The sequence below is a fragment of the Drosophila novamexicana genome, unplaced genomic scaffold (assembly GCF_003285875.2).
Source record: "Drosophila novamexicana strain 15010-1031.04,08,12 unplaced genomic scaffold, DnovRS2.1 tig00000008-arrow-pilon, whole genome shotgun sequence".
NCBI lineage: Eukaryota > Metazoa > Arthropoda > Insecta > Diptera > Drosophilidae > Drosophila > Drosophila novamexicana.
In genome coordinates this window covers 6,202,372-6,223,492 of record NW_020824765.1, presented here as the reverse complement: position 1 = coordinate 6,223,492, position 21,121 = coordinate 6,202,372, and the positions used below count along the sequence as shown (strand labels likewise).

The 21,121-nt window shown below is 37.7% G+C and overlaps 1 protein-coding gene across 1 annotated transcript in view; it reads right to left on the bottom strand.

Annotated features, from left to right (window-relative positions):
- The window catches only part of LOC115759754, a 45,232-nt gene that overhangs the window by 11,483 nt on the left and 12,628 nt on the right, over positions 1-21,121 (bottom strand). Inside the window, exon 2 of the mRNA XM_030700801.1 lies at positions 7,592-8,157. Within this exon, the coding sequence (XP_030556661.1) occupies positions 7,592-8,152 (561 nt within the window). The 5' untranslated portion in view covers positions 8,153-8,157. The remainder of the gene's footprint in view (positions 1-7,591; positions 8,158-21,121) is intronic.

Sequence of the window (21,121 nt, the reverse complement as noted above, 5' to 3'; positions counted from 1 at the left end):
ACCTTAATCTATGCTAATTGGATGTCAAAAATTACAAGTTAAGTATGTGTACTTAATAATGTTTAATTAAGTTTCTCACTTATGTTAAGTCAATTAAATGCAATTAAGTGTTTTGAGAGTGTTTTTGCTTGACTCTTGCAACTGTCATTGAAGAACTTGAGCCTTAAACAAGAAACCATACCGTCTCTGTCTACGAAAATCCGTGGGGATTTTAATTAACTGAAAACTTGTCTGGAAATTAATTAACTGAAAACTTGTCTGGAAATGAGAAATCAAAGATACTTTAATTAAATGTTTACATTAAGCCTTCTTGTTAACACGTTCTTAGTTTAATTTTCTATAAATTTATTAACATTTTTTTTTTTGAGAATTCTTTTATCTATATATTGTTTTGTCATCCTTAAAGATGAGACTTTGTAGTTTGCTTTGCTGTACGCAAATTTCTGTTAATGCCAAATGTGGTCAATAAATAAAGCGACAGCTTTACGCAGCTTTATGTTGCTGTGCGTTAAAATCACTTGGGAATTGTGTAAATCAGAATTTTATTCTGCGTAAGCTAAATTTGGCCACTAAATAAGACTTTAGGGAATTGCATATCAGTCTAATTAAATTGAATCTTAGATTTATTTTAATAAAATATATAAATCGACCAACAAGTGCAGAAAGTACTGTGCAGAGAGCACTTGGGTATTATAATTTAAAGGTTCTGCTGCAAACTGACAGCCAAAAAAATATGATCCTTTGACTACACTATATATGCATTACTTGGCTGATTCTTTAAACAGTGCAAAATATGGCAAAATGTGCTCTTTACTTACGGCATGGCGTACATACCTACGAATAGCTGTTGGCCCACTCGGGAGCCATTGCAAACAATAACAACAATAGCACATACTGTTGTGCGCATACGTACAACAGAGACTGTGACTGCGCCAGTCAACTACCAGGCACTACAAATATTTTGTAATTTTATATATGCTATTTAAAGCAGCGTTGACGACGACTCCAAGAATCCCAGACTGCGAGCCTCAATGCCACATTGCAGTGAATTTCATGTGTGTGCGTGTGTGTGAGATGAATGCAAGTGCCTTAAAGCTAACACAATTCATACGAAACAGAAATGCGAGCTATAAAAACGGGGCAAGAAGAACAACAACAAAAATAATAAGAAAGCAGGCGCACACTACAATAAACAGAACTTCAAATAAAAATGGAGCAAAAAAAATATATAAGAGTACGAGTACGACTATATAATATTACGTTCTCCGGGCCTTCACATTCATAAAAAGTAATTCATGTGCACAAACAAAAAAAATACAATAATTTATAGCAAACTAGGCAAAGGAAAACAATTTGAGGCTTCCAGCTAGAGTTGTGTGTGCCCCATAAACGAGAAAATGTATTTTATTTGAGGCACAATAAATACAAATTATTAGACACGAATTATGTGTTTGTTTTGATTAAAAATGTGCCTGTTTTCTATGCTGGAAACAATACATATACATATATGATTGTAAACATATGCCTAGCAGCGATTCTGGCAAATTTAGAGCAAACCCTCATCAATGTGAGCCAGTTACGTATACCCTTACGTAACATTAACTGAATTTTTGAATGGGTAGTTCGACGTGATGTGTGTGTTTAAGGCTGGAAAAAGACATCTCTGATTTTAAAAGATATTAAAGAAATTAGTAAAAAAAATATATATATACATATATATGTATATATAAGCTGACATATAATACAGCCACGAAACTATGATTGCTATCAAATTTCATGTTTTTAACATTTAATTATTTAACAAATTCAAAGAATATACAAATTACAACTGGAATTTGATATACGTGTGTAGTCGAACGTCGACATTTTATTTAATAATTATATATAATTTGAATGCATGGAAAGTATTTCCAGCAAATCTTTTAGCAATCAAATAAAAACATAAAAGATTTGAATTTATGGAAGTTATATATTAGAACTTCCCCATACTCCATAAATATATCATATTATATATCTGAGTTCGAATATCAGGCTAGTATAGTAAAGTATTTTTTTGCTGTATACCATATTCTATAATCTATATAGCTATATAGATATATTTGCATATTATTAAACTTACATGCAGGATATCTGTCAGTCGAGCACTTTAAAAGAAAAGCTGTTTTTCAAACTGTTTCGGTTTCTGCCTTGGACAATGGCAGTTACGGCATATCAGATCTTGAACTTTAAAAACTCTAACAAGTTATATACGAGCCATATATGTATGTGTATACAGCTGAGTTTTCGTAAATATTTGCGTAACCTTTTTTTATCTTAACGACTTATCTGACTGCGGGCTGCTGCTAACCAGAAAACCAATGTAGGAATGAGGAAGAGGGCAGAAAGTAAGAACCCTTGAGCGTTAATTTTCATAAAATACCAGTTTCGGCATTTTTATCTAGAGTTTTGTTGAGCAAAATATATGCAGGTGCAGTTGTCTGCACTGGAATTTAGCTTATAATTATATTCCCTTTTGTAATCTAGCAAATTATATATAAATTAGCTGCTGTATCTAGAAAGCTATCTAAATGCCCCGAGTTAGCTCTCGCTCGCATTTGGCACTTGAGTTTTTTGCTGCAATTTAAGCATTTGGCATTCGCTTTAGATGTTTGCCTCTGCTTTGGCTACTAACCTGACGTGCTGTGAGCACATTTAATTACTGCCACTTTTCTCTATGAAAATATCTAAGAGTCTAGACATTAAAAACGACAATTTATCTAAAAAGTAATTAAGTGCTCAAGTCGAGGGAACGACGCACACGCGCGCAGCACCAGCAGCAGAAGCAAACAGGATGACATCCTGGCTACCTCCAGGCGGCAGCCTTTAGTTGCAGGCTCGCCTCTGGCTGCTGAATAAGTTCAATCTATATGTATATAAGGGTGTGTGTGTGTGTGTGTGTGTGTGTGTGTGTGTGTGTGTGTGTGTGTGTGTGTGTGTGTGTGTGTGTGTGTGTGTGGAGTAAGGGTAGGGTGCTGCCTACAGCGGAGGACAGCTGTAGCCTTAAGCAAGCATGCCTGATGCCTGACAGCGTGCGCTTCATACATTTGCTTTAGCTTAAATGTATCTGCCTTCGTTTATTTTTAATGTCATTTAAGCTGCTCACACGCACACACACACACACACACACACACACAGAACTGCAGCAATTCTCAAATGACATATTTTAATGTAGACTGTGTGTCTAAGCCCAAAATGTGTCGTAATATCTAATTCCACTTGGGGTTTCCCCACTCTATTTTCCCCAGTTGTTGCTGTTGCTGCTGCAACGAATGACATTTAGAACTTTTGGCTTTTATTTTGTGGTTGCTGCTGCTGCTGCAGTTGCTCGACTGCAATTTGATTTATGCGCTTTAAATTTGCTGTTTGTTGTCTTTGGCTATCAAAGATTTGCTTTATGCTGTTTGTTGAGCTGCATGAATTGTTGTTTGTCAAGCCAATTGCTATTGTCAAACGCATTTGCCAATTTTCCAGCACATAACTTAATTGGAATTTAGATTTAGTCTTGCATTCGAATCGAGAAAATCTACTTAAACAGTACTTTGAATATTTGCTTTATCTGAGATTTTCCGGTTGCATATTGTTGGCTCAAAGCATGCTCAGCTCTTTCTTTCAAATTTAAAACTAATTTTAATACAAACTTTTGATAAATATAGAATTATTACCCATTGCAAACTTAACTGGATGATAAATTATTATTAATTATCTAAGCTCAAAACAAAAAAACGAAAAAACGTAAGCTAAAGTAGAAAATCACACTTGAAATCGTAAAAGATTTTTTTCATTAAATTTGAGCGCGAAGTTGGGAAAAAGTTTGGCAAAGTTCTTGGTTACAAATCTGCTTTGCAAACGTGACGTCGTGAGCCTGTGTGGCTTAGGACTAACGAGCGGGGAGATCGCCGGTTCGAATTTATGAAAATTCAACAGAAGTTTTTAAATTTAAATTTGTTGTTTTAATTTTTAAGAAAATTAACGAGTTGAATAATTTTATTTAAAACTAAATAATATACAGTTCATATGTATTCTACATTCATAAATTGAATAAGCATAGTTCTTAGGACTTTGTCTTATGGCTAAGTTTTCTCAGTTTTCCCTTCTCTTTGCCTACACACCCATAAATACATTTATTTGGATGATTTATACATATACTTGGCTAGCGGTTTGGTGTTGTCAGGAAAAGGCGACGACTGCGAAATCGCATCGCGACAAAAATTAAAATTGCAGCAAAATGGTGAAACAAAGGCGCACACAGCACAACGCATTTACGTAGCACTCCTCGCGGAAGCAATTCATTTATTTAATGTTTCCTGCATTTTATTGTCGTCTGAAGCTGAACAAAATTTACGACAATGGCAACATCAACGGCAAACGACTACGACAGGGGCTGGCAAAAAAGCGCGGAAATGTTTAGTATGCATATTTAGAGGGCAAACCCCTCCCGTATTTTATCGCAAAGAAGCCTTCATTAAGGGTGCAACAAGCAAACAAATAAACCACCGAGGGACAAAAAAAAAAGAAATAAGCAAAAGCAGCAAGCCTTTGCCAGGCATAAGACAAAGGCAAAAGAGTCTTCTGTGTGTTCCATAGACTTGTCATTGTCTAAGTCGACTTAGTTATACCCTGTAGTTTGAAACGATGATAAGTCATAAGAAGATATGTTTAAATGAGACATTTATAGTAAAATTATACCCTTTCGTTAGTAATTTATTTGTATTATTCTAAATGGAACGGAGATAGCTTGAAAGTATTGCAAGTAAGGCACAACTAGAGACAGAGACAGAAATATAGAGCGAAAGAGAGGTAGAGAGAAAGAGAGAGACAGATAAAAACGAAGAGAGACAGAATTCTAAAAGCAGAAAGCTTCGCTTTTATTTCTTCTCAAATTCCGAGGGCCCTTCTATGCGATTGTCATAAATTCATATACCTAACCTTCAGTTTATTTATATATATTATAAGCACATAAAACATTTGTGTTACCTACACTGTATACTGTTTCCTTCTCAAACTCTTATGTACTACTTAAATTAAATGTTCTATTCCTATACACACATATTTCCTATTCATTGAACTTGCTATTACAAATGTACATTTGCATGTTACAATCATGTGTGCCCTTAATGCCGTTCATAAATTTCTGCAAATATTAATGTGCATTCGCAAAGGCAACTCTGCAGCAGGTGTGGGCTTAGGGAGCAACTACACAAAATGCATGAGAAATGATGTGCAAGGTAAATGCATTTATAACAACTAGAGACTGTCTTCGATGTGCAGGTGCGTGCGTGTGTGTGTTGCTAGCGTTTGTGTATCATAAAGAGCTTTAAATAGCAAAGGCGAAGCATAAAAGTCGATGTCAATGGCAAAGGGTAACAGTAATGCCTTTAATAGACACAACTCTAGTACACAGCTCGCTGAAAGGCTGCTGTCAACGATGTGAGTGTGTCTGCGTGCGAGTGTGTGCCAAAGAGTCTTAGCATTGATGAAATTTGCTTTGCTTTTGCTTCTAATTTGTGTACAGCAATTACATGGCGTATGCTTAATGCGTATGCAATACGTATTTTCCCTAATGAACGGAAATCGTGACAGATGCAATTGGCATGCCTCATTAATGCCACATATGTCGGCTGCCAGGCTGCTGTCCATGGGTAAATATACCCGGTAGCAATATCATCAACTGAATTGCTCCATGGGAATTATTATGATTTTCAACTAACTGCCAAGCTATTAGGCAAGCCCTGGCATTTAGGAGCCCAACTTTAGAAGCTGCCCAATGGCCACTTGAGCACGAGCTGGCACACACACGAGCACTGCACGGCTCAAGTGCAAACCAGGCTAACCAGTTACATACGGGGAGTTAACACACTTTGGTCGAGTGTGTGTGGATGTGTGTGTAGACCAAAAGCCACGCAGCTGGCATGGAGTCGCTTAAGTGCTTATTAACTTCTGCACACTTGAAGGCGCAATTATGAAATCGTCAATTTAAACTAGACACGCACAGACACACCCACACAACCACACAAATACACAAACACACACACACCTCAACAAATAGGCTGGCAGCACACGTTCCGCATCGTGTCCAGCATTTCGGGGCGTAAACACACTGAGGCTCCTGAATTCCCTGAACAGCACAGGCGGGCTTAGACAAATAGACGAAGCGTGCGTGAGGCGTACGCTGCGTATGAGTAATAACTCTAGACAAGCGTAAAATTAATACCACTTGGGGCTGTACAGCCTCGATAGCACTCTCTGTCCCGCTCTCTGTTCTCGCTCTCTTTCACACCTCATCTTTGTCTGCGTTCTGCTTGATTATTTGTAGTTGATGTACATTAGCTATAGGTGCAATTTGTTAGCCCTAGACGCCATATGGCATGGATATGGGATATGGGATGTGGGATCTCTGCTCGCTCCTGTCTTTGTATATATGTGTAAGTGTCTATGTGTGTGAGGTGTGTATAATGACGTATGCTTGTTGTGGATAATGCGTAAATGTATATATATATACCTACCTATACATATGTTGGTAACATAATATTAGTTGTGCTTCATTATTGTGACGCGTTATAATTTCGAAGTGCACTCGATAAGCAGGGGAAAAAAGTGTAATTAATTCTCTGAAATTGTCAGCTTGGCGGGTGGTCCACATAAATATGTGCCATGGTTTCCAATTAGTAAATAAATTGGAATTTGCCATAAGAGGAACTTATGCTGATTCCATTAAAGCTAAATAAAATGCGATGCATTTGGAAAGTGCTTATGGAAAAAGATTGCAATTTAACTTGAAGATAGCTTTCAGGCTTAAAAGTATCTATTTAAAATGTTTATATTTCTCTTATAAGGTTTGGATAATTGATATATTAGTTTATGTACAAACCTTGAAGTATAAATACGAAATACGTAACTGTCATATATTAATAATATAAGAATTTAAATAAAAAAGTTTATAAGGAAATATATAAAAAGGTAAGAAGTATAACATATATATACTTCAAGAAATGACCCCGTGCACTTTTAATCTTATATCTATGTCGGCAAAATACAAACTCTATTTTGCAGAAATCTATTCGTAAATGTATTATCCCCGAGTTTAGTTTTCGTTGCTGTTCAAATATTACCTGCAGCAATATTCGTTTTCAATGTTATTTTATATTTTCTCATGAATAGGGCTTTGGTTTTCCTCGACATTTTTATACAACTTATTTTAAAGTCGGTTTATAGATTTTCATTTTCAATTAAAACGTCAAGTGGAATTGTGCGCGATCTATTTGCCATTGTGAATGACACTTTGTTAATTTATGCGCCAGGAGGACGTGGGAAGCGCAGTAAACGCAAAGCGGGAGACCAAGTGAAGCTGGCCACAATTCAAACACAGAAGTTGATAAATTGATTTAAAATAAAATATTAAAACAATGGCAACGAGTGCGGTGAATGAATGTGAACTGCGCTGCACGAATGACTCATTTGTGGGCACAGGTACAAGATACGACAACGTGAACGCGCCATGAGATGGAGTAGAGGAGCATGACTATGCGAGAATACAATGGGTATATTTACTTACCACACCCTCGCCAATGTGGTGCACGGTGCAGGGTACGTGGGCGGTGGCGCCAATCTGTGTAGTCACCACCGTTGAGTTCTCGGTGCCGAAGTACATGGGCGTGCCGAACACATTATCCGCACCATCGATGCCGTGCGTCGCCTCCAGATGATTCTCGACGGGCTCGGGCCTGTGCACAGGTATTGGATATGGGCCAGCCGTATCTTTGGCCTGAATACGTGAGTGTTGCTGCTGCTGGTGCTGCACCTGGAGCTGTTCGAGATGCTGTTGCTGCTGGTGTGGCGGCTGTGGCAGGCGCTTGTCATCGATCAAGTTGTTGGAGTCAAAGCTTGTTATGCTGCTGCCCGACGAGGATGAGGATGAGGTGGCTAACGAGGAGGCGATGGAGGGCTGTGGAGCTGTCAGTGCAGCCGCCGATGCGGCGGCAAAGCTCGAGCCGAGCGCTGGCGACATAATTAAATTTTGATTTATATGAAGCTGTAATTCCTCACTTGGGCTGCTGCTGCCTGACGTCGCGCTGTGCTCTGGCGCCATTGTTGCTGCCTCTTCCGCAGCTGCCATGTAGCCTGTTGAGAGAGAAAGAAAGGCAGGGTGAGAGAAGTATTTTAAAATGTGTTAATATATGCGCTGTCTGTTGTCTGTCGTTGGATAAACAATAACAGCGTGAAGTCAATTAATTTGAATGCGCATAAGCATTGCGTATACGTAATATCTTTCATTGGGATTTTCATTAGCAGCGGGCGGGCTTACCACGCCCCCGTCTCACCACACTCACACTCTAATCATTTGCATAAAATGACACAGCTAATTAAGGTGCCCTTGCTTAGCAGAATATTATGATGCGTTTTGCCCACCAACCCCTCTCTTGCTCTCTTTTCCCGCCAACAAGCCTTGCTTCTATTTGAACAAAAATCTGCGCATAATTTTATGAAAATTTGCTGTCTTCACAAGCAACAAAACGAAAACAATAACAAAAATGTCAGCCGCGGTCACATGTAAATATCTTCTTGTTTATTACACGTATTTTCCCGACAAATTTTGGCACATTTGCTTAAAAAAAAGGAAAATGTGTACAAACAAGTAAATTATAAAAGAATAATGCGCATTTTAGAACAGAGCGAAGTTCATTTACGCTTGCAATTTCACAAAAAAAAAAATCAATTAACAAATGGAACATAATTTATTTATTTTTCTGAAATTAAATCGAGTTTTCAATACAGAATATTCTAAAATATTTCTTACTTGTTTTCTTAGAATAGACTTGTGTCATTTTAATATAGGAAATTGCTTATTAAAAATTAAATGAGAATAAATATTTGAAATAAAACATAATTAAGTTATTTATTACCACCTAGTAGAGTTGAAATATTACGTATACGCCCCACACACAGTTTATAACATATTTCGCACTCAAATGTTATGTCAAGAGTTTCTTTAAAGTCAATTACGTATACGTCGTGTAATCCACTTAAGTAACATCAATAGCAGAGCACGTAATAAATCAATATTAAATGATTATATAACCCAATTATATTTTAGAAAATAAGGAAACATAAACAGCTCTTCTTCCAACTGGACATGCCTGCTACGTATGGCCGCTTGTTAGGTTATATGAATCAAATAAGCGCGCACTTAGTATTTGATATTTGCACAAGAGTTGCGACTGGCAAAAATATGTTCATTTATATAAATATGTGGAAAATAAGAGATATGGCACACACACACACACACACACACATACACAGACGCACTTGATGTGTCTGTGGTCTGCTTTAGTTTATATTCCATGTTGATTAAGTTTTATTGTGGGTGGAGATGGGCGCTTAATTGGGGCTGGTTTTGCCATTAAAGCAACCACATAACACGTTTCGGCATCGATGCAACTCATTTGCCGTGCGTAATTTGTGTAAACCAAATAATATTTTACAATTAAACATAATTGCGTTGGGCAAACGGATGCGGATGATTTTGTGTGTGTGCTCGTCCTTGATTGGCATTTGCTGTATGTCAATTAAGCCAAAATGTTAAATTTCAAATCTCAATTGCTTTGCATTAATTTGGTCACGCATCTCTAAACCACACTGTTCCACAATGAGATTTGAACATTTTCCTGCGACAACTATCCCTAAATAAATATTTCCATACCTGCCTTTGTGTATTTAGTTGGGCGCGTTGCCAACTGTTGATTAAATTTGGAATTTGTTTTGCGACTTATTCAAAATTAATTAGTGTAAAGCAAGTTCAGCAAAATGTCAGCTCTTGTTAACGTTTGGAATCTCTTCTAAGTTATTTAATAAGCACTTTGACAATTTCTCTGATTTTCTATAATTGAGTTAAACAGCTTACATATAGTTCTGAGAGAGATAATTTCGAATTGAATTTTACATTTTGAATGCAGGCATTTGATGTGATTTTGGTTCATTTATTTATTTTAACATTTAACTAACATAATGCATGCAAATTCCATTTGCTTGCGTTTAGTTAGCAAAATTGGTTTAATTAATTTCGCAAATTTAAGTTAAATAAAATTTAAAACTAACTCCTATCATTTAAGAAACTTAACAATGAAACTAAAAAAAAAAAATACTTAAATTTATAGAATAATATTTATAGTTTGATATGCTGTTTTGCTTTTAGGTAAATTCTATTTAGATATTAGATATTTTTGAATTAAACGAAGATAGTTAGAATTCAGGACTATGAAAATTGCAGCTCTTGTAGCCTCTGAGATCAACACATTCATAAGATGGACGGACATATTGATCAGGATATATAAATGAAAATAATAAATATTTAGCTTTGTGTACCAAAATTCAGTTTAATTTTTCATAGAGTATGGCCTTTTAATATGTTGTATACCAGATTTGTCTGCAAGTGTAAAAGATAACATGAAAATTTTCCAATTAATTTGCCTAAAAGTGTTTAGAAATAAAATTGAAAAAAAATATATTTATATATATATATATATATATATATATGCAGAGCAATTAAAATGACATTGTCATGTTGACAGTGTACACTAGCACATATGTACACATATAGCATACAAATTGTCAACATATATATGTATAAATATATAAAGCTGTATAAAATGGTTGTGCATTAAAAAAACAGCTGCTGCAGCTGCAGCTGATGTTGACACAATTGTCAGCACTGCATCAATTGACATCCTATTTGCACGCATAATTCACAGCAATTTGCAGAGCTCGCATTTGAATGTGAGCAGGCCCCGCCCCCTACAGCCCACACCGAAACTATATCGTATTGCGGTTCTCTGTGCATTGTTGTGGCTCGACCTTTGCCATAAGCTCGGGCCAAAGAAAACAGTGTAATATGAAGTGCGGAACACACAAGCACACACAAACACACCCAAACACTCACAGCAATCAACCAACTGCTGTGTGTGAACAATGCGAGGCAAGCTTTGTGCCTTCGCCTCTGTCTCTGGTTATGGCCATTGGTTGTGGCCCAGTCGGCAACTTGGCCAAAGAGCATGGCGCATCATCGTGGCATTTTTGTCACGTTCGCACGTGACTGCTTACAGAATTTGGCCAACGGTTTTCAGTCGCCAGATGCCAGTTGCCAGTTGCCGTTTGCCGCTTTCCAGTTCGCAGTTCTCAGTTCGCAGTTCACAATTCGCATAGTTCTGCTGGGGACAAACGACGACCGCATAACACAGAGACGCAACTGTCTGCCGCTGCTGAATTTGCATCTGCATCAAATCCCATAAAAAAAGTTTGCTTTACCCTAACACTTGGGTGTTTGCATTTTGTTACCAACTGTGTAATGCATTAAAACATACCGAATTGTTATTCTGTGAGTTTTAGTTTTTTTATGCTTGCGGCTTGTTTGGCACTAAGTTTTCAACTCACTGAAGAGATTCCTTCTTTCCAGCCATAACGCATATATATATATATACGCTGCATCTGTATTAACCATGCAGACTTGCTCGTCTCCCTGTGTGTTTCTCTAAGATGCATGGTTCCATTCTCTATTTTCTTGTGGTAGGCAGCATATAATTTGAAATTTGTCGGTTCGAATTACCATATAGGCAAACGAAAGTTATTTATATAAAAGACTTTTTCGAAGACTCCTTGAAACTAAGTATCAAAACTTATATTTTGGAACTAAATTATGCTCTTTATATATGAAATAAATTTTATTAAATATCAGCTACCCAATCATATATAAAAATCAGTCGAAACTCATTTTAAATACAAACAATTTTTCTGCTGCTGTATCTTGGATAAACTCGACAATTAATATTAAACGAAATCGACAAAATACCAAAAAAAAAATTATTTTTCTGTATCATGGATAAACTCAGAAATTAAAAATTAAACAAAATGGAAAGTTAATCGTAAATTTGATTTTGTTGTATTTAATTTTGAAGCTGTCCAATTTTGTTCAAGACAACAATAACAATATTTGACTCTATTTGCATTATAAAGCTGGCAGGGTATTTAAACTTTGGCAAAACGTAGATAACAATGATTTCTCCTTTTTTTTGCATTCCTTGGCTGCAGTTGGGCGACTTTGTAATTGAATTTTTCACAACGAGTAGCTGATGCGGCGGCGGCTGCTGCTGCTGCTGCTGCTACTGCTGATGCTGCTGCTGCTGTGGCTCGTTGTGGTTGCTTGTTTTGGATTTACAAGCGCTGCGCATTGTCAACTCAGTGAGGTGCAAGAAAAATGCCAGCAGATGCAGATGCTGGATCAACTGAAAGCGCCGCAAACATTTTGCGCCAAAACAACAACAATTTGACTTTTCTGCACAGCATTCAGCTGCATGTGTGTGCGTGTGTGTCTAATGTGTGTGTGATTATTACCGCTGCGGCATGCGCCAAACTTTGCATATGCAAGCAGCCAAGTCAGTATTTATTTGTGTGCGTGTGTGTGTGTGTGAGAGTCTGTCATGACATTTTAATCAAAAGTTGCGCCGCATTTGTTGTACAACAATGATTTGTCATATGCGTGTGTGTGTGAGTGTGTGTGTGGGTGTGTTGCGTGTGCATTTGCTTATGGTCTGGCAATAATTAAACTTTGCTGCCTGCGCGCACGTTGCGTATGCGTAATGTGCACAGAAAATGTTCAAATTATGCATTTACAATTTTACGTTATTCTATATAATAAAAAAACGATTTAAATGTTAGCTTTTGGTTCAATTCAAAATAAATTGTTATACATATTCAATTAATTACATTAAATGCGGAAACGATAGCTAAATTTAATATGATCTATGCTGTTGTCAGCTATTTTAGTTCATTTGATATTTAAATTATATATTATATAAATAAATATATGTATAATATATATACACATATTTGTAGATATATTGACTTTATTTGAATTGCATTTTTTATTCGAATTAAAATAGAAAATATATAAAATAATAAAATGCAATGTCCTTACATACAGATTAACTACGTTAAGCACTTGAATACAGCAAAATAATATAATTCTGTGCAAACAGCTTACCAAATAAATAGACTGCATAAAACCCAATTTTTTACTACATTTTCTTTAAATACATAATCTTTTAATCTATAACCCATTAAAAATGGGTATAAGGGTATATTGTATTTGTGCAAAATCCAAATGTATGTAACAGGCAGAAGGAAGCATCTCCGACCCCATAAAGTATATATGGTCTTGATCAGCACCAATAGCCGAGTCGATCTAGCCATGTCCGTCTGTCTATATGTCCGTCCGTCCGTCCGTCCGTATGCATGAACGCAAGGATCTCAGAACCTATAAGAGCTAGAGGCTTGAAATTTTAGATGTAGATGCTCCTAGCTCCCGCGCAGATCGAGTTTGTTTCCGATAATCGATAATTTACTCTGTTTCCAAGAAATCGATAAAAATCGAGATCGATATCCTGTTTTTTGGGCAATTTTGGTAAATAATAAGAGCTAGAGTCACCAAACTTGACATATAGCTTCTAAAATAGAATATATATATGCATTTGATGTTGGAAGAAGAGGGTTCAGGGTATCCCCTATTCGGGAGCTCCCGACTAGAACCTCTTTCTTGCTTATAATTATTTTAAATTGATTTAGAGCTTGGTTCAAATGCAGCTGCAGAAAATGAGCTCAGCCAAACTAGATGCAAGATATAAATATGCTTGAATATATTGAAAATCGTAAAAGCATCTATATGGTATATTTACTGCGTTTATTGGTAAGCATAGCATATATCTATATATGATATATGTACTACTTGTGTATTCGTATATGCCATTGTACATTTCCGCTGCCGGCTGTACACGTAATTTATTTGTCGCCGTTAACTAAATTCGCGGTTTGGCTGTAATTTAAAACAGGGCACAAAACAATTGACACAAATAATTTTTGGTGCAATGCATTTGGCCACGCGCGTTACTTAGTTCGGCGAGGCAAATTGAAAAGTTTTAATTAAATGCTTAAAATTTATCAATTTGTTGTATGCGTGTTTGTGTGCTTGTGTGTGTGTGTGTGCGTGCCACGCCCACTGCTTGGACCCGCAGCATTTGGTTTAGAACTTTAGCGAAAATTTTGGTTACCAAGCGAAGTGAACATTCGTTTTTGTGGCCCGGAAACACTTGACGCTCGCTGCCAAGTTTTTGAGTATGCGCAACGAACGGAAAAGTTGTTGCAAAATAGCGCTGTTTTTGTTGTTGTTGTTGTTGTAGTGGTTGCTGTTTTTATTACAAATATTGTTGAAACAAAACGTTTGCATTTGACACTTGGCGGTAATTTTGTGTAAATGCGTCAACTGGCCCCGGGCCATGAACTGGAGGCCAAATAGCATGAGCAATGTGGCAGCATTTAATTGAGGCACGCCCTCAACACACACCCTAACGCCCCACACGTACACAAAATGGCCGCCAGAGCGTTTAACTTTGCGACTGTCATAATTTTTATTGAACGTTAACATTAAGAGCCCAGCACGGCCAACAGTCAAGCGCTGAACAATGACAACAGCTTTTGGCTCAGTGTAAAATCAGATAAGTGCGTGTGGCGGAAGCTGCAACTAGCGACTATTTGCCATTTATTTAACAATAAAGCGTCACTGAGTTGCGCTCTTAACAATCATTAATGGCCGGCTGTAGCTGGATGGGCGTTTGGTTGGGACGGCTTCACAAAAACTAACAGCTGCTGGAGCCGCCAACACTTGAGCAACGGGCCACTAACTGCGCCTCATAAAAAGGCATTAAGAGTAAAGTAAAGTGCCTATTTAAGTTAAGTCATAAAATTGGCTTTCTATCTGGCAAAATGGCAGCCAACTGAAGGCAGCAGCGGGTCGAGAAGCAGCATCACAACATAGTAGAGAGGCATAGCATGCTTGCCAATAGGCCGTTGTTGCTTTTAATTTTATTTATTTTGATTTCAATGCGTGTCTAAGTGCTCAACTTTGGGCATTGCACAATCTGGCAACGCTGCGCAAGCTGGCCAACTGGCAGGAGATTTTGATGTTAAGCAACGTTTTCGCACTTTGTTATTTCTGGACAAATTTTTGCATAGTTTAAATTGTTTTTGAAAACATTTACACAGTCGTGAGTGCGCGGAGGGGTTGGTGGGGGCAGGTGTGGAGGGCGGTGTTGGTCAACAAACTTTAGCAAGCTTTAACTTTTGGCTAATGAGCAGCACTTTTCAGGCATCTAGAAATTTAATTAGTACCTGGAAAATGCAGTAAGCCATATATATGAAGACTTTTTTCTTAGTTAAACAACATTTTATTATATAATATATATTTTTACAATTAATTTTCTTTTAATTTTTCCAGGAATTGCTGAATTTAATTGGTTTGCAAAAAAAACCGGAAGTGGTAAGTGAGATGAACATATTATCAAGAGTAATTTTAATTTAATTACAAAGTTTATATGCTGGGAGAGGGTGTTAAAAGCAGATATTAACAAGCCTATTGAAGTACATTTGTAATATATATATACGAAGAATACGTCTTAAGTAAGTTTTGGTTTGGAAATCTGTTCTGTGCTTCAACATATCTTGACTAAACTTAGCGACAGCTATGTCCAAAATTTTTCTTATGTATCTGCAGGCCAGGAACAAACTGTAATAATATATAATTATATGGTTGCTCGGAAAATAGGCTTTCGTATGAAAGTATTTCTAGGCCACATATTTTATATATATTTAAAAATTTGTGTAACTTGTCTTCATTCGTTTTTTTCTGACCTGTGTTTACTTTGCTATTAGCTAAACTATTCCATTATTTTCTTTAGTATTTATATTTTCTTGCTTTTCATTCAAAAGGGCAGGTTGTGAATTTCATAAAAATGTTTACTTAATATTAAATAAAATCTTGGAATTGTGCTTTATGCTGATTTGAAAAGGTTCGCACAACAAACTATTCATAGCAACTGGAATTTGCAAGTTTTCTTATTAAATACCACTTGTTTAACCGCACCTGTATACCCTTTAATGGTGCACAATTCTGTCCAGTATCTTCTTTACATTTCCCAAATTTAACTGAAGTCAACCTATTTATTTATTTATTTTGATTTATATACATACATTTCTTTCTGCCATTCGCGATTCATCACTCAAATTCTATTTTCGTAACTTTTGGAGCTGTCGTCAGTAAGTATCAAATTCTGATTTTTATGCCACTTCATCAAATGAGGCATCAACATTCGCTTTTTTGTCAATAAATGACGCCTCAGCGATGGGGCTTACTTGTCGGGGGCGACATTGTCAGCGTCTTCTTTTATATTTACCAAGAGTGAGAGATTGCAAGGAAAGAGCGGAGATAGGAGAGATTCTGACTTATATTTAGAACTTGTATACACAAACAAAATAAGCAAATGCCAGACGAAACAGCTTGACTATGTAATGTGCTCGTAAGAGAGCAATTGACATTAGCTGGAAGTGGCACTTAGGCAATAGATTAATCTGCGAAATGGAAAATCAACAAAAGCACAAGCAAATTTTGCAAATTTCTAATAAATCTCGCTTTTAGTTGCCTTTAAGCAAGTAAAGCTTTAAGCAATCTATTTTTCAAAAAGCTTTTAGTAGCTTTCCACCAATCAAACCTTTACGGTAAAGAGCTTTTAGCAGCTTTTAAGCAAGTAAAGCTTTAAGCAATGTACTTGCCAGAGAGCAAATGTTTTCAATGAATGCGAAATTTATAAAATTCCAAATTCAATTTTGATTGCAAACTTATTTAAGATGTTTTATGGACTACCTTTACTTGTGCCTTATCCTCCCTTTTAATATTTTTATGCGACTATGCAGTATGAAAAGCCAAGGCAGAGCAGGGCTCAGAAAAAATGAAAGTATGCGCAACATTAATAAATTATGCGAAGCAAAATAAATAAGGTACAAATATGCTACTACAAGTTTTTATATCTGTAAAGCCGTTGAGCTGTGCTCACGCCAGTTTGTGTGTGTGTGTGAAATCAGACGGAAAAGTCAGCAAAATGCGCAGAATATAAAGAGCATAAGTTAAGTGCGTCATGTGGCAAGTGGCATGAGCGAATCTCTGCGTGTGACTGTGCAGGCGGTGGCATGTGAATACCGCCAGCCTGTGTCTGAGCTGTTTGGGCTTGAGCCGTGCGCCTAATGAAGATTTATACCATCAATGGCTCAAACACACACACACACACGTCGGGGGCATTTGGCAATGCGTTTGGATTTGGGCCAAATTGCAAGCACGTGCAAATTAGAATACGATTACGAATAGCAAGTGAATACATCCAGTGTATGCTTGAGTAAGCACTTTGAATAGTCGACCTCGGGGCCAAAAAGGGCACCAACGGTAACGACTTCAATAAATGTTTAGTATCTGTCCGTCAAAATGCGAACTGTGGCAACTGTGGGAGCGTAGTCTACGACCAAAGATCCGGCCAGTCCTTCACTACATAAAATTAAATTGTCAACTTCCGTAATGCGACGCATAAACACACACCCACACACACATACACACACACACACAGGCTGAGACAACGCAGAGACGCAGGCGCACATGGAGAGAAAGGCGAAGATGGAGACGGAGACGTAGGCGGGAGACTTGGGCAAACGCTGACCAAAGTGGCCCACAGCATCAAAGTGAAAATATTATTAAAAGCAAAATAAAGCAAAAACAACAACAACAAAATCAAAATAATAAAGTTGACAACAAGCCGAGGAGCCGGGTGTCCCACAATTTGGCAAAGGAATTTTCTTCTTCTTCTTCTTATTCTTCGTTTTTATTCGGGGCAGTCCACTTAATTTGAGCCCAGCTCCCAGACACACTTGACACAGAGGCGACGTCGCGTCGCAGTCGATATCAAATGCTGCGCAGGATGTGGCAAATTTGGTGGCTCTTCTTTGGGGATTCGAAACGTAATCAAAGTCAAACAGTTATTGTCTAGGGAATAGTAAGCTGGCGTATACCCTAAGCCAGCGATGGGAGAAGAGTAAAGTTATCTGTTGAAATGTTTTTGCATTGAAGAGGACATACTTTAAGTGTGTAGGGTATTAGGAGTTCAATGTTAATTACATTCTTAATTGCCTAATTGTGTGTCAAGTTTTGTAGGGTATCCGGAACGGGATATCACTTGAATAAATGTGTAGGGTATATGGAGTGTGTTAAATCGCAAATCGCAATCTGACATTCAAAGTTATTTTCTAATCGCCATTTCCGTTCTCAAGTATTTTCTGTTAAATAAATTTGCCATGACTGAAATGGCCTGGGGATGCAGACTTTAGAGAAGGCCCTTATTTTATAGCCGTGGCCATTTCCTTCTAATAAATTTGCCATTGACAACAAAAGCGCGAAAGTGTAGGGCATTAAAAATAGCTACATCGCTACTTTATAAGATGAAAAGTCCTGCTCAACAGCTTTTCTCTTAAATTCCAATTTTAATTAAGAGCAAGTAGGGTATTAAAGTAGATGTATACATATTATGAAGACTTTTCATCTAGAGCTAGCTTCTCTTATATCTTTTTTTCTTTTTCAATGTGTTTCTTTGGTAAATCATGTTGCCCGGATACCTCTGCTTGAATGTTGGGTATTTAAACGAAACATTTTAAAAAATTGTTTAAACAAAATTAGAGTAAAGCATGGACAAGAGTTGGCGCCAAAGTAAACTGCTGAAAGGTAGGGTAAATGGACTTCGTTGTTGCCTACCAAAGCGCTCAATACATACCTTTGCCATGGCTGAAGCCCATATTACGTTTAATGTCCTTGACGTCACCTATTTAAGTTCAATTTATTTGCGGCCGAAAGGACAGCTAAACGAGTGCCATTGATCGATTCCCATGTCCATTTTCCATTTCCCATTGCCCCGCACTGTGCTGCTGCTTCGTCTTCCGTCACTGACCATTTCCACTGGCCATTTCCATTCGCAGTTCGCATTTGAAATGCGTCGCCGAGCGTTGAGATTGGGTAAATCTCGCCCTGGCTTTTATGTTGTTGCTTCTTAACAGTTTCATGCGACAACGTGAACTGTCACATTTTGTATTAGGTCCCGGTCAGGGGGACGAGGGGGCAGACACAGGTCTGACAGTGTTGGCCTTTATCCGTTTTATGCCGTTGACATTTCCACACACTAAGCCCAAATAGCAATTGGCTTTGGCAGCAGTCGAAAGTGTACAAAGCTCTGGTAATTTTTGGTATCATTTTTTTTTTCGGTTTTTAATTTTTTTGTCGACTTGCGGACGGACGATAAAACCAAACGCACAAAACAAATCAAATTGCGGTTTGTATTTTGAGTGTTTCTTGGCAATTTTCCGAGCTTCTCTTGTTGTTGCTGCACATTCAATTAGGCAAGGGTCGAGCTTAAAAGGAGCGTGTCCTCAGATCTGAATTTTCTACTTGGAATGCCGCCTGGCAACCGCAGTCGAGGTGTTGCCTGGCAGCGCAGCTTGAGCTGCTGCCCAGACCGCAATTGTTTGGCCTGATTCAAGAGTTGTGTGCCACAAATTTGCAGTTGCAGCAGAAAATATGCAAGGGAACTCTAGGCAGGAGTGCTCGACCGTGAGGTGCCCTGTACAACATATATTCATGTAGGGAAGCCTCGTAGCCTCGTATATATATTTTATTTATTTTTAATCAGTTTTAAGTGTGGGAGAGTTTGAAATTACGGAGAATGTGTGAAAGGTTCTCTATTAATATTATTAATATTCCTGCCTCTAATAAAATTATAAAGCCTGGACACAAACGAATAATTATCGATTGAAGGTAAGCAATAGTTTCGAGAAAAATAGCTCTATGCGTAGTATAATACATATGAGAAGCTTTATTAAAATATTTTTCTGCCCATTCTGCTGTCCATTGCATCTCTTAACACAACTCCAATATACCCTATTTTTACACACATTTCAATGCTTACAGCTGGGTATGAATATTAGCTAACAAAGGTATAGTGGCAGACAGCTAGCAAATTGAATGCAAGTGTTTGCCTAAGCACGATTACATTTTGTGGCTAATAAAAATGGTAAATCGTATTTCGAGAGTTTTGTGCCGAAAATTGTATACAATTTTTGCTTGATTGGCAGTTCAATCTAAACAGGAAGCTGGGCTTGCGCTCAGAGCTAACACCTGGTGGCAAGCAGCACCAAACAAAAAAAAAATTGGAACATTCAATACTTTTTACACGCGCACATTGCGTATACGTAATTCAAGTTAGTCCTCGGTACGAAATTCAGTAGCAAAAGTTTTGCTGCCACATGCAACAACTGCAGCGTATTACGCTGGAAGCTCTATCTCTTTCTTTCCCTTTCTCTCTCACTTCCTCAGTGTGCTGTGTTTGCTTTGTACTTATAATCTAAACAAATTGACATTAATTTCCAGCACATACAGCAACTGGCGCCGTGCAACACTTTGCATGATTTCCGTCCATTAAGTTTTCTGGCCAACAAACAAATGTTACAATTGAGCTGCAGTTGCCATTCCTGGCCCGTGGCTTTCGTGTTTCGAAAACATTTTGCTCAACAGCTGTGCACCCTTTGTAGACAAGTTAATTGCGTCAGTTTCCGTTGCACTAATCAATTTGGCATATGCGCAACTTCTTTGCATGTGCATTAAAAGTTGCCACTGCGAAAGAGTGTGTGCCCGTGTGTTCCTGTTTGTGTGTCCGTGTTTTGTTTGTGTGTGTGTTGTGTGTATTGCATATTTGGTTAGTCGCCTGTGGTCAGGTCAGAGTCACATGTTCAGCTCGCAGTCAATCTTTCAGAGAGAAACTCATCAGTCAGTGCGCCCGGGGTGTCTGATTCGACTGCCAAAAGCAAACATTTCCATTGTGCAAATATTCCCAGTTCCCTGTTTGAACAGTGCAGCGACAGGAGCTGGGTTGGCGAGGGGAGGGAAGGGTTGGCCAGCTGCTGATTCCATCGAAATTTGTTTGCTATGACATGTTGTAACAGAAGTCTGACACACAATTACATAAAGCTCTTGGGTTTCCACATTCATTAAGTCCAGGTATTAGTATAAGCTTTAGACTACGAAATTAAATAGCACCAAGGGACAAGTAGGTAAATTAAATCTGGTTTATTATCAACCAAAACCATCTTCACTACTCCTCCAATAAATCTAAAAGCTGTATCA